The sequence below is a fragment of the Diadema setosum genome, unplaced genomic scaffold (assembly GCF_964275005.1).
Source record: "Diadema setosum unplaced genomic scaffold, eeDiaSeto1 scaffold_29, whole genome shotgun sequence".
Classification (NCBI taxonomy): domain Eukaryota; kingdom Metazoa; phylum Echinodermata; class Echinoidea; order Diadematoida; family Diadematidae; genus Diadema; species Diadema setosum.
In genome coordinates this window covers 65,939-81,509 of record NW_027307655.1, presented here as the reverse complement: position 1 = coordinate 81,509, position 15,571 = coordinate 65,939, and the positions used below count along the sequence as shown (strand labels likewise).

At 37.0% G+C, this 15,571-nt stretch overlaps 1 protein-coding gene across 1 annotated transcript in view; it reads left to right on the top strand.

Moving 5' to 3' along the window:
- The window catches only part of LOC140245759 (NLR family CARD domain-containing protein 4-like), a gene marked incomplete at its 3' end in the record, with an annotated part of 76,157 nt that overhangs the window by 1,005 nt on the left and 59,581 nt on the right, over window positions 1–15,571 (top strand). Inside the window, exon 2 of the mRNA XM_072325284.1 lies at window positions 6,551–6,859. Within this exon, the coding sequence (XP_072181385.1) occupies window positions 6,551–6,859 (309 nt within the window). The remainder of the gene's footprint in view (window positions 1–6,550; window positions 6,860–15,571) is intronic.

Below are 15,571 nucleotides of genomic sequence, written 5' to 3'. Positions count from 1 at the left end.
ATAGTTTGTAAAATTTGTGAACTACTCCGGGAGGCGAGGGCATCTCAAGATCCGTCAATTTATTGTCTAAGCGGGGGAAAACTCCATGATTATCTCGATTATTATAATCATAATTCAAAATAATATATCGTAATATTACTACACAAATGGCATTTCATGTAGTACCCACAACCAAAGTGTGATATTTGCAATAACTGTATTTAATTGTTCCATGAAAATGGGACGCTGCTTATACCGTTATAAACATTCTGTGTTTAATTTATTGAAGCAACATTAAATGCACAAGCGTGCTTTATTTTGTTTCATTTTACATTGGATTAAACCAAGTTGTCTAAACTCGCTTACAAATGTTCGCCATGACCTAGTAATGGTACATTTGAAGAATTTGGTTTTCTAGCCTGGCCACATATGGGAGCGCATATTTGCTAATAATAACGTTTATGTTTGTTTCTTTGAATCATGTACATTGCAGTCCGTTTAGCAAAGATCTATATATATATGTGATATTGCTAGAAAAAAAAATCTCATCTGTGTATGACATTTCGCTGAAAAAAAAATAGGATCAAACAAACAAGCAAACAAACACATTTTGATTTTTTTTTCTTTACATGTCCCTCATTCTTAGGACCAAACAATTATTGACTTACAGTTCCAAGAAAATGTGAAGTATTCTTTTTAAGTTCAGTTTTAATAATGACTATTTCGCAGCAGTACAGGACTCCTTGATTCCCTATGTAGTTTAAATCATTTTCACATAGATCATCTTGATAATAGTGTTAAGTGCCCTTCAAAAGGTTATAATGGGCACATATTTGGGAACGTGTCAACAATCCAGTTTGTTCAAGCTCTTCACATTGGAGACAAAGTTACCCTATTATGCAAATGCATTACTCTCAGACATAAGCACAGTTTGAGTCGGAACAACTTTACTTTGTAAAAATCCTATACAATGCAGATAGGATTCGTGTTGTCTATTATGAAAGAGGTTTCCATGCTGTAGTCTTATGTTGACCAAATGTCGATGTCAAGTTACATTATAGTAAAATAGTAATGGTAATAAATAAATGAATAAATATATTCATATAATATAATGTGATTGTGTGGGTTTATCAAATCTCAAGGAACGAAACTAAATGAAATACACATCATAAATAAACATCATTTAATGAATGTTGCAAACACACACACACACACACACACACACGGAGAAACCCTAAAGCATGTCGCAGCGTTTGTAATATTAGATTTATTTTTTTTTTTTACTGTACAGCGCCTATAAATGTGTCGTCAGTGATTTATTTGCCTCTTTCCTTTATATCGAATCAGCAGAATTACAATCCCGAAGTATCAGTGACTTAAATGAAGGAATTAAAAGGGGGTGTGGCTAGGGAGAAAACAATTTATTTGGAATCTTCGCAACACTTTTTTTTTTTTGGTTAATTTGGAACTTTTAAGTTTTGGACTTATTTGTTTGTTAGTCATCTTCAGTATAAACGGCATTCAAATCAAATCAAGTCTTATCTAAATCAATATAACGGATATGGGAGATTCTGTTTCAGAGACATGAATAAGTTTTCCTATTCGGGAAACGTTCAATACAGCATATATACTGTTAGGGATAGATAAAAAGACCTAATATCTTCCACCTACCTTTGCATACCCAACATAACTAAACTTGACAATGAAATGATGATAACTGTGTTTCGTGATGAGAGTTTGGCTTATGTTGATTTTGCTTCACTTGTTTACCAAAAAATGCTTGGGGTTTGTGATCGAAAAACGTGCAAGGAACTGATGCAATTATAACATTGACCTACTACACACATGGAGTAGTAACGGAGACTTTCTTTGATCCAATCATCACCACCGCCACCTGATTATGTGCATTTTGATGAGTACCTTCAGATGATTGGATAATGACAATTGTGCAATCGTACATCATCACTAACAAAAGAACCATTTCCCTCATCTTGTTTCGGTGATTTGCCTTTTTGAGACAGAAATTGTCTTTGAATAAATACAGATGACCAGGAGCAGCATACCCTAGCGACATGGCAAATTTTACGTCAAAGATAGGTAATGATTGCTGATTCGCACATTTTTGCACACGCATAAAACCTTGCCTCATGGCAAGTTTAATGTGTTCTCTACCATTACCGTCCCTTTTTGCTCTGGAATAAGCTGGGGAAGAGTGAAAAAATAATAAATCACAGATGACAATCATTCTGCAAAAAAATTTTACCTTTCTTTGAAAAAAAAAAAAAAAAGCTGCCTGCTTCTGCTCATATTGTATTTTTTCAGATTTCTCGAATCTACGCCGTGTTCTTTTCCCGGCTTGCTTGCGGCGACGATGATGGGACCGAAGCAGGAAGCATTTAAAAAAAAGTGTCTTCGCGGCTTTTTGAGATATATTGGTACGTGAATTGATTAACGATACAATGAATGTCCATGTGTAGTATAGGGTCCATGATTAGACCAATCTCACTGCTTGGAGGGGGCAGGGGTTTGGGGTGAAAGGCAATAAAATCCTGCATGAAAATCAGTCACTCGAGTTGAATTTACGGTTATGATAATAATGATAATGGTAATAATAATAATAATAATAAACATTCATGAGTTTATAATCAGGTACATTAAATACATGCCCATTATAGTTATCTGCATAAGTATCAGACCTCCCTATGTGTTCTGTATAAATTAGTATGTTGAAATTAATCTTCCACTTGCTTACATATTAAATTGTTATGCAGAAACAAACTTATAAGTATAGGCATTGTGCGTGTCAAGCAGAATACTTAACACTTGCATACAGTCAAGTTTGTTTAAGCGGACACCTGGTAATAGCGGCTATCTGTCTTTTTTTTTTTTTTGGGGGGGGGGTCAACTGACCTCATCCCCCCCCCCCCACCCCGTAGAAAAAAAAAATAAAGAACACGAGTTAAAAACCTTTTTCATACTTTCCCAGCCCCGTTATAACTGAGCGGTTAGGCAGTCTGTAATTCAGCGCGCCCTTGAAACGCCCATTGTTTCGGTGCCACATCCGGGGGTAAAACAAAAACAAACAAACAAAAAAGTCCTATATACTCCTATATATTGTGCAAAAAGTGTGGAAGGGGCAAGCATCCCCCCCCCCTTCCGTCGGGGCCGTACTATGTTCCTACGAACAAGACAGTAAAGTAATGAGGTAGCTAATATCCCTAGTGATGTAAAGCCATTCGTATTGATTTCAGAGCAAAATCAATCATACAAATACGACATTTTACAAGGGTTAATTCAGCATGCTGATACTGATGAGGACTGAATATTTATGGTATCGGAAAGCACGGATCACATTAAAATTGTTATGGTTACCTTCCAGGTTATTTGTAATATCTTGATTATGTAAACCCTTTAGGAATAAGAACTTGATTCGTGTACAGTGCTAGTAGGCCTACACTGTGATTATCTAAAGTATTGCAAACACTTGAATCGGTACTTTCAGCGATGTTTATCAATCCCCATTTTAAAATTAATGCATTGCATGATGATTTTTCACCCTTCACTAAGCGTGCATGCATCCATTCGTAGTATGTATAGGTAAAGGTATTCATAAACTTCCTAATTATGTCGACCTTTGATCGCGGAGAAAAACAAAACAAAAGAAAAACATAAAATCACACTTTAGTACTATGATACATATTGTCTTGGTGTGCGTGATTTGATCAGTAGTTGATCAGCGTGTATGATATATGAGCAAACAGACGAAATTATTTCTCATTTAACCTTGGACTGCGACATCTCCATAAAAATTGACAGTTTCAACACAATGTATGCCACGTGATCTGCGAAACAGGGATATATTGACAAACTAGTCAGCACACGGTTGATTTATAGGGAGGGGCCGCGCCACGTTATCAATCCCTCTCTACAAGAGAAAACTGTCTCAAAATGATCGACTGGAACAGACCTGAATTAATTTCATCTATATTCAAGAATGCGTATGTGCGAAACTTCTCAATGAGCATTATGAGGATAGGGTATAGGCCTTGGTTATTATCCGGACATAACCGCTGCAGCCAGGGATCTCAAATCAGGGACATCGTGATTGATGATGAATGGTTGACTTATTCTCTGAGCTACAACAGCTCCTACTGTTGGTTTCACTTTGCAAGATTTGGATGGGACTACCGTCCCCTTTTGGGATATTGTGGTGATCAAGAGATCATGTGAGAGACTTGCCGGACTTTTAGATCCAAATGTGATTATTTCAAATTTAACAGTACTAATTATTTGCTATGGATAGGAGACAAGACTTTGTTCTGTTTTTAACATACATCACGTCGGTGTTCTGTGGTCTCGTTGCAGAAGATAAGTGTACTCCTAGATTATTATTGTCATGTATTTATGTACCAACGTGGTGTAGATTACTTGAAAGCAATTTTAGAATACGTAAGTTTATCTTCTCAGAGCCGGCGAGAACTTAAAATCAACAGATATAATGTAATAATAATTATGTAATCATATGCGTAATAGCTGACAAACGGATTTGCATTGGAAGTGGTGGTTTGACTCGTTCAGATGTTAACTCCCCCCCCCCCCCCACACACACACACGCACACAAATCAAGGATATCAATAAAGTTCATTCCTCATCACTTTAATAATGAGCTCGTCATTGAGGATGGTATATACGCCCAATAAAGTACGACGTGTACAAGATTGATGTAAGTGTCTTGGGGTGGCCTGTGCGACAGTAAGTGTGACTCAGAACTTAACATTCCATTACGAGGCAAATAGTGTCCCACTCTGTTGAAAAGATTAGTGGAGTTCGAGAAGTTAGGGATTGAGAAATGACCGCATAAGGGAACCTTTTCACATTGTTTTAGAATTCAATACGGGTTAAGATGCCAAATCATTAAGTTATTTTCTTATTTGGTTCGACATTTCCCTCTACTTCTAACAATAATGAAAAACAGGGATTCGCTCTTATTTTCATGTCACACAAATTGAACACCAGCAAAATTGGTACTCATAAAGTTATGAATACACATGGCAAAAAGCCTTATAACAGGCAAATGGGTAGCCGTTTTATGAGGGGTGAGGGAACCAGTTTTAAAACAAGCAAATGGATAACCTGATGCCTTCATTAAAACCGTTCTTGATCTTCAGTATTGTTCTCTAATTTAGGAGAGAAAAATAGATTAAAGTACATCAATACAATTTGTATTTGTATTTGCGCTTGCATTTAATACGAGTGCGTTTTTTTCTTTTTCTTCAGGAAAGTATATGGAATTTCAAGACAATTTCAATACAAAACAGGCAAAGAAATTGCTCCGCGCGGGTTACGGGAACAGGAAGAGGTGTAGATGTATATGGGATGCATCTTGTCAATACAACAACAAGACATAAGGGCATTCCATGTCCTCTCCCACCCCAACCCCTAATATTTGGACAGGGGATTATTTTTGAAGCCCCCCCCCCCCCCCCCCAAAAAAAAAAAAAAAAATATGAACAATTGCGTGTATACGTTGTATGCATGTGCACGAAGCGGTCTTCAATTCAACTTCTTATAATTTTTTTTTTTTTTTATATTTCACCCAAATGTGCACCAGATCGTTGAATTTCAATTCTAAAATCGCAAAGCTTTTGATTGGGAAACAATATTTCCCCCAAATGCTGGGTACTGCATTAGTCTAGCTCTTCGTGAGATACGTCAAGAAATAGGGAATAATCATAGACATTCGTAAAATTCGACCGTTGTTACTAGGCATTTAATCCTAACCATATGCCATACCTAGCTACGAAGGTGAGAGACAGATAAAACTTCCCTATTATTCTCCTTTCATTTGTCTGTTTTACGAATAAGCACTTCTTTTTTATTCGATTCCATTTTATTTCATTTCGAACACATTATAATGACCGTGTCGGGGACTGAACACTGGCATTCTTATTCCCTGACATTGACGGCTTTAGATTGCTTTGTCTAGAGGACCAGCTTACTCTAAGCTTTGAGGTTGAAGAGCATCCTTACTGTCTAAAAACATCGAGTGAAAATATTCAGTCTTGAAGGAGTGAATACAGAAATTGAGTGAATTTAGAGTGAAATTGGATTGAATTTCGAGTGAAAATTTAGAGTGACCACAGGGATCATTTGAAGATTTTGGAGTGGTCCCTGCGGTCACTCTAAAACGGGTTAATAAATTTAAATATTTACTCAAAATTCACTCCAATTTCACTCTAAATTTACTGTTGTTGTTTTGTTGGTTTTTTTTGTATTCACTTCTTCAAGAGTGAATATTCTCACTCGATTCATTTCATTTTAATTGATACGAAAAGAGTAAACGAAGCTATCTAAATAAAAAGCTGTTTCGCAAGCCATGCAGAGCAAAGTATGGCTTCCATAAAAATGTATTACTTTAGCTCTAGCTTGCTTGAAGCGGTTACTTCGTTCAATGGCACCTAGATAGTTACAGGTGGCACACACAGTTTACCGTTTGGTGTATGGAAGTATATAATTAATTGCCTTTTTTTTTCTTCTTTTTTTTTTCTTTTTGGATTCACGTTGTCTATAGCCTCAGTGGTAGATACTGCCCCCAAAGTTCTAGGATGGAAATGGGACGACACCAGGCTGCCGTGTGCCTTCCAGGAGGCGGAGCCTCTCGCTGTGGCCTGGGTCAAGGAGACCATCACAGGTCAGCTGGAGACCAAGGCTAGATTCTTTGATGGGAATTTTGAGAGTAGGGAGGAACGCTTCAACATGAACTGGAACTTCAGCCTCGTCATTACCGATTTGGAGGTGGCAGATGAGGGTCTCTACATTTGTCAAGTGGCACTGAGCGAGTCTGAGGTTTTCGAGAATTCCACCTTTGTGACGGTTAACTGTGAGTAATGTGCTTGTCAACACACACAAACACACACACACCCTACACATACACATGGACACACACACATGCACACACGCATACACATTCGCATTTAGATATTGAAGTGAAAATAAGAACGATCATTTTGGACATTTACGAAGCGATGTGAAATAATAAAAATGACTGTATGACTGAGGGACATTCTCACTCGCTTGCTTGTGGGCAGTGTGACCACGTAGTTACTATGGTGTATGACTAATGGGAGTCAGTCCTTAAGATAATTTCCTGCGTCCTTTGTCATGCGCCACCTGATATTTATGGAGTAATAATAATAATAATAATGATAATAATGATAATAATAATACTAACAACAATAATAATACTTATTATTATCATTATTATTATTATTATTATTATTATTATTATTATTATTATTATAATGATAATCATAACAAGAAGAACAATATCAATGATAACCATAGTAATAAAAATACTACTACTAATAATGATGAAAGTGGGGAACGAAAGTCCTCTCTGCGACAGGGATCTTTTCTATTTAGTCAAAGGTTGACTTCCTCAAAATGCAGTATATTGTTAGCATACCATTTGTGACCCTGCACCTCAAAACAAACAAAAAGTCGCCAGACATGGATTTTTAGTAAAGACCATATTCTGAAAGCGCAGACTTTAAGCTTTAAAATGATGTATCACTCAAATCAAATGGACTCTCCTAACCTATCTAAATATTGGAAAGAAAGCACAAACTCAGGAAAAGTGTGAATCGAGAAAAGAGGCTCTGAAGTGCAGTGTCTATTCAAGCGCTTAATCTTTACCAAACCGTGCTGGCTGTGCGATGAATGGAACAAAAAAGAGGAAGTAATCCACCCGAGTACCAACAATGAAGGGATTATCAAATTAAAGCGAAACTAAGCATGCCTCATTAGCACATGCTGTCCATAATTAATGCCAACTTTCAAAGCAGTAGCACTATCCTTTCAAAAGTTATTAGAGTTGAAAGTGAAGAGTGTGGAACAAGGTTTTTTTTCAGAAATGAAAAAGGGATTCTAAAGACACACCTAATTACACTATTCTACCAAAAATGTTCGAGATAAACTGCTAAAAAACACACTTTCCTGCCCGTTTTATGATACCAAATTTTAGCATAATGTAAAAGAAGACCCGCTCTTTCAGAGAATATGAAAAAGTCAAGTTCGGCTAGGTTGACCCATTTCACTTATTTTCAGGCCTCACGCAAAATCAATGTGTGCGACTTTATGTTCGTTTTGAGGTGCACGGTCACATTTATTCAATCAACTCTTTCGACTTGCGCAACTAACGTTGAGACCAGCATAATAAGTGTCATTGATTGTTATATTATTAGAATACGGTGTGATTGGCCATTCATTTCGAGGCACATTAGTTGCGCAAGTCGAAAGAGTCCAAACAACACTTCACGCATCAGCCGTGAGAAGGTAACTGATGCATTCGCCATACCAAACGGCAGCACAGTGAAGTGAAACAGTCCTTCAGAAGTTACAAAGGTTGTTTTATTCCTTGTCAGACTTAGCCTTTGGACAAGGCCTCGCGCGCTGTTTGCCTCTCAACAGTGTCTGAAAATAAACCAAACTAATAGACTAACGCAGTGTGCGTGACAGCAGTGATCGCTGGACCGAGCCGCGTCAGCGGCGAGGCCTTTGCTAACTTGCGGAGCTCATTATGTATTCGCATATGCATAAGGTCTTACATATTCAGAAGCTAGAGACGATCGTGGCCAATCGTAATAGTTTTAAGCGCGGTGTATACATGGATTCGTTTATTAAATGGTGGGGGAATTCTATTCAAATATACTAAATCATTAATAGTATAAAATTCAATATTCTATTAAATATGGTTTTATTAATAACAAAAGTGTATTGAATGACTAGAGTATTCATTACCTTGATACTTAAGTAGGTCCATCGTAAAATTTTGCTCCGTTGTTTTTTTTTTTTTTTTTTTTTTTCCCATTTTAATAACCTACGTATAGTGGTTTGCGCGATCTGTTACGTATTGCACATCACGTGAACTTTGGACTGGCTACCAGTTACACATACTTTTAGTAAATGTACGTAAACACCTGTATGAATGAAATGAAAGTTCTTTGCCTCGATTTGAATGGCAGGATTGAGCTAGCTGCTGGTGAATTACATTGTGCCTCCACCAGCAGGTGAAACCTACTACGGTCGATGGAGGTTATGTTTCCGTATGTTTTGTCTGTCTGTCTGTCTGTCTGGTTGCGTACTAGATAACTTGAGACATAAATGAACACATTTTAAGTGACCAATGCTACCTTATACAACCCGACCACTTCTCATACCACAACAACAATCTCATGCCATACAATTATTATGAACATATTTATATACATATAGAGCATGCTGAGACACACCAACTTACATACACAAACACACATTCACAAACACACACACACACACACACACACACACACAATCTATACAAATTTATGTAAATGCATCACGCATATATTATTACACATATTCCTACATTGCATAATACATGCAGATGGTACCATCTTGCAGTTACTTAGCACTTGTCTGCTTGCCTAGGGCAAATAAAATTTTATCTCAGGCAAGCACACAACTAAATTGTTGCAGTCTACTTGCCCAATTGGGCAATTTAATCAGTGTAGCCTTTACTCTACTGAGGAAAAAAGGTATTCAAGTCATTGTGGTCCTACAATGTGTCTGGGGACAACTGTATTAATCTTCTTAAAATGCATGTTATGTGACACTGGACATTAGCTGGCTTAGAGAAACAAGAATGAACGTTGCACACACTATACATGAACAAAACCAATAGATATTATATATATCTCATCTTTAAAATAAAGCAAAAAAAATGAATCTACAAAATCCACATATTTGTGTAAACCACGCAAAGTAAATCAAAGTAACATTTCAGTACAATAACAATTTAATACAATTTTTGAATGACTACAACATGTAGCAATCTATTAATTTTTAATAGCAGAAGTATTGTACATTTCCGTACCATCACACTTTAATACAGTTGAATGTCAAGGACATTTATTTGTTTAAATTCATTTCTAATAGCAGAAATACAATGTAGTCATCATTCCCTACCCCCTATAATATTCAAAGAAGTGTCTGTGTGATCACAAGTCAATGTAAAAAAAAAAAAAATCCTCATATTTCTCAAAATACAAAAAAAAAGCTTCCAATAGTGCTATGTAGCGACCTTAAAAATGGATAAAATAAAAAGATGTAAACAGTAAAGCAAATCATTTCATATTCATCACAAATAGAAAATTTGGTAAAAATACAGTTAAGTTTGCATGGAGAATATCTATAGGTGGCATACAGTAATCAAGGTACAATCACAATACTTTAAAGTCAGTCCATTACTGTACTACTGTGCATTAACAAGTGTGTGTCATGTGTGTCTGTGACCGGGTATGCCTATATTCACCTGTCAGTCTATGTGCGTATGTGTGCATGTGTATAGCACACTATGTATTTTCAACAAATTCCTCAACTACCAGATTGCAGTTTCATATTACGTCAGAGCTGTGTTAATTCGGTTAGAAAAAAAAATAGGATATGAACAATTACTCATCAGGCAGTGCGATAAAACTAACCACAACCTCTTGTGCAAAATCATCAATATCATGTGCGTTCTGGACCAAAGTGGAATGCGTAGGTGATTGTCTTGTAATCTATGCCCATCCCAAATGGTATGGTACAGAAGAGGACCCTTACCCAGCCATCTGGTTCTGACATGAAACATTGTATTTCCTCCTTTATGCACTCCTTTCAGCAGTAATGGAATGATACATGGGATAGTGAGAGTTCTTTTCACCCCAGTTACGTGTCTTTAAAGTACCTACTGAAATCTCTGCACCGATGACGAATCCGGTAGAATGTGACGGTTATCTCAGTTTCACTATTTTGACTCAAGTAATTCTTTAACCAATGATGAAAAATTATCTTAGGATCTTCCTGAAGTGGCGAGCTGACAACAGAGTAGCGGATGTTGGGCCTATCTGGTGCCTGTATGTTGATTTCAAGATGCTGAAGGCCCAAACTCTCTCTGAGGTCATCTCTTGTAAGGCAAGGGAAGATGTAGCAGTCAAGCTCACAAGTGGTACATTACTTGGCATGACGGACTGCAGCTCTCCAAGTTGACCGTAACTTCCACAAAAGGCTTTGAATTAAAAAAAAAAGAAAAGAAAAAGAAAGAAAGAAATAAAAAGACTTCCAGTGATCAATCCTGATCAATCTACTCTGAATGCTTGACAGGTGATAGTTAAATTTATCTTTGCCATACTGAGGTACATTCTTCAAAAAATCAGAACACTTGTTTTTTTTTTGGGGGGGGGGGGTGGTGGCAAAAAAAACAAACATCAAATGATACAAGTTAGTTCATGAAAACAAAATGATAAAAATGTTTTATCAATCTCAATTTAAAGGGGATGGCTAGTAACTGATCATTGGAAATCAGTGGGAATGCTGGGGGATGAGTGTTTCAATCCTTGTGGGATTCATTTAAGAGTACATTATATATCTATTGTTGGGTGAAAAATATTTGCTTCAGAATGGTCTCATATTCAAGTAATGTGCAGCTTAAGGCCCCGCCACTGTAGAGGCATGCTAACCTGGAAACATTAAACTGCACATTACTTGAATATGAGACCATTCTGAAGCAAATCATTTTCACACAACGATAAATATATCATGTACCGTACTCTGAAATGAATCCCACAAGGATAGGAACAACCATCCCCCAGCTTTCCCACTGATTCCCACTGATCAGTTACTAGCCATCCCCTTTAACTGAGCAATTAAAATCAATGTCAAGTGCATTTAATATCAGCCCTCCATAATAGAAAACTAACAAAAACAAATGCACATCCAAAAATACAGCAACCCCCTCCCATGTTTCTAAAACATGATCGTAATCTGCATAGTGGTGTTGATGTAGGGAGGAGACTGACACAAAATATCCCAACTAAACAAAACAAAAAAGTGAATAAGAGAAAATGATTAAAGCCGGCAATCTGAAAAAAAAAGGTGTTGCAGCCTACAACCAGATCAAAGCAGTCAATTATAAACTTCTTTTTCTCCCTTTTTAATAACTACCCCTCCTCCACCTCATGACGGTTGTGTGAAGCAGATAATAAGCTAACCATCTGACAGCTTAGTGGCTTTCATCAATAACTCAGGAACTGAGATTTTCTTGTTGGGTTTGAGGATGAAAGAAATCAAAAAGCAAGATCACAGGCTCTTTCTGGACTCGTGAAGATGCACTGCACAGCCCTGGCTTTCATCAATGCAACTTCTAGCTGTAAGTGTTGCCTCTCCAGAGTATACAGCCTGAAGTCCATGGGTCTTCAATGATTGATGCTGTAAAGAATTGACATAAAATTGAAAATCAAATTCCCACAACTATTTCTAACCCTCCAAAAGAACACAAAGTGTTACTGTACAATATTGACAAACTAGTAACACGTTAAATCTGTTCTTGTCATGTACTGCAATGCAGTAGGAATCTAGATCTTCAGTGCTGAGAGACATTTTAATGTGATAAGCACTTATAAATATCGGAAATGTTATACCATGGAGCTACTAACAAACTGTTAGTAGCTCCATGGTTATACTTCACTTTATGAAATAACAAAACCTTTTGCAATGGCAGACCGGACAGTAATTGCCGACCCAAGACCCCACATACAGGTATACCAGGGTTTATGTACATTCATTTTGTGCATGCGTAACTTACATATATGTCATTAGCATTTCTCTCATGAAAGCATACGGTACCAAAATTGGCAAAATGTTCATAAATTACACACAGAAGCCCATCCCTCCCCCATTCATACGTGTATACCAAAACAGGCCCTGTGTTAAAGTTTGTAGCTTTGAAACCCTTCAACCACAAGGCTACGATTACTGAATAGGTCTACACAACATCACAGTGGAAAGAAACAGTTAGGCCCCCTATGTATTTGTAAACTTTCCACCACATGGGAAGGCTCTGCATTGATGATACACTTATTGAACTATTGACCTGTTGACCACTTGTGACTAAAAAGAGCTGGAATAGCAATTCATTTCGAATTCTATTGATACTAGACAGTCTAAAAAATTGATATTATGTTCATTTCTACTGCAGTCACAACTGCCTTTACGTCAGCGAAAAACTAGCCGGCTTGTTATCGTGTTCACACATTCAGGTGATACTCAGTTACCTGTGTCTTCATAAAGGTGCGATCACACATCGCCGGTTTAGATGGCGGTTCATGGCGGTTCTCAAACCGCCGTGAACCGTGTCCCCATGATGGCGGAAAGCACTTTGACTACGTTCTCAACACGTTTTGAACACGGAGCAAACGCGGATTGACGCGGTAGTAACACGTATCGTCCCGGAAGGTGGAGGAGTCCATACCAAGCCCATGTAGTTGGATGCAATCAGAGCCCTTTCACTTGTCCTCAATGGGTTTCAACAAGGAGCGTTTTGCTTTATTAGGTATATAAACACAATTTGAGTGATGCAACAAGCAATTATCTTCAAGTTTCAACGTGACTTTTCTCTTTCTCTTTTAATTTTTAAAATATCCGTATTAACTGTCATTAAAAAGACATACATATCAAAGCAGAATCCAAAATAGTTTCCAAAGTTTCCTGATCATTTGTAGGTTTATTTATCAAGTGATGTACAAGTACTTGCTTGTTTCAACATCTCTCTTTTTTTAATTCTTTCTTAATCAAGTTTTCACATAATTATTTCGCGTGTTGAATTTAAGATCTTGTTGCTTGTTTATCCATGTTTTCACAAAATTGCTCCTTCTTATCTTTCACAGCTTCTTGTGAAATATGAGCCTAGGAGAGTTCCTAAATTGTAAGGGGAATCTTTATGTGATACCCTCGATCCATTACGACAAACTAATATGGCAAACGTGGTTTATGCCGCCCCAGAACTGTGGACAGCATCCCAAGTGATAGAACATGCAAGTTCCATCAATAAGTCAAAAATGATTTTAAATACTTAACTGTTAAAATAGTAACATAGTGATTGTAGATGATGATTTATGCAGCATGTTACTGTTTCTGAAATTACCTTTGCCTGTTTATTTTTTTGTTCCCCCTCTAAAGCGCATAGAGGCCTTGCCAAAGGTATTATGCGCTATATAAGAACGGTAATGATGATAATATAATAATAATATCTTTAATAACAGTCAATAAAAAGACATATTATGTACATTATACATTATCAAAGAAGCATATATAATATTATGTGTATAGTTTCCTCTTTACTGACAGGTTCATGTAACATAATAATGGTGTTTTTTTTTTTCAAGTTTCAACATTGCTTTTCCCTCTACTCTCTTAAGTTTCAACATATCTGTATCAACATGCAGTCTTACAAAAATGGCATACATAATCACGAAAGCAGAACCCAACATATTTACATAAGTCTTCTGTGTGTAACACGTTGCTGGCCATCTTAAAAGCTGTTAAGTTTTGACTGAACTTACCTTTTAATGTAAATGATGTACTATTCAACATACCTAACAACTTTTTATGCCTCCGCCACGAAGTGGTGCCGGAGGCATTATGTTTTCGGGTTGTCCGTCCGTCCGTCCGTCCGTCCGTCCGTCCTTCCGTCCGTCCGTCCGTCCTTCCGTCCGTCCGTAATGAATTTTGTGGACAAGGTAACTATCAAAACCTGTTGAGGTATCCTTATGAAACTTGGCATGTATGTGTATTAGGGGGTGAAGTTGTGCCTATCAACTTTTGGGTGCACATGCTCAAGGTCAAAGGTCAAAAGGTCAAGGTCAAATACATAAAATTTCACTTTTCCACCATATCTATTGAATGCCTGAAGATATTTTCTTGAAACTTAGTGTATACATGTATTACCCAATTAAGATTCTCTGGTGAAAGTTTGCGTCATGAGGTCAAAGGTCAAAGGTCAAAAGGTCAGGGTCAAATACATGAAATTTCACTATTTTCGCCATATCTATTGAATGCCTGAAGATATTTTCTTGAAACTTAGTGTATACATGTATTACCCAATTAAGATTCTCTGGTGAAAGTTTGGGTCATGAGGTCAAAGGTCAAAGGTCAAAAGGTCAAGTAAAAAAATCAAAACTTCTTTTTTTTCTCCGTGCCTTGGAAAATTGTTCAAGGTATCTTCATGGAACATAGAATATACATGTACTGACTGGAAGTGATTATCTAGAGAATGTAGGGTTCATGAGGTCAAAAGTCAGGGGTCAAAGGTCAAGTGCAACACTTCAAAATTTTACTATTTCCCTCATATTTATGCAATGCCAGCAGGGTTATTATTTTTTTACACTTGGTGTATGCATGTGTAACCTAATAGAAATTCTCTGGAAAGTTTTTTTTTTCTTCTTTTTTGCCTCAAAGGTCAAAAGGTCAAAGATCAAGTGAAAGTGCTGAACTAACGTTTTCCTCCATATCTCGAGGTGGCTCAAGTTATCTTGAAACTTAGTACTTATTATGCATGTTCTACCTGAAAGTGATTATCTTATGAATTTTAGGGTCAAGGGCCTGATGAAAATGGTAACAATTTACTATTCAATTCAGAAATTGCACTTTTTCTCCACACCTGTACCTTGAAAATTACTCAATGCCTAAATGTATGAATGGGTCAAAGTCAAGTTAAAGTCCTTAAATCCCTAGATAC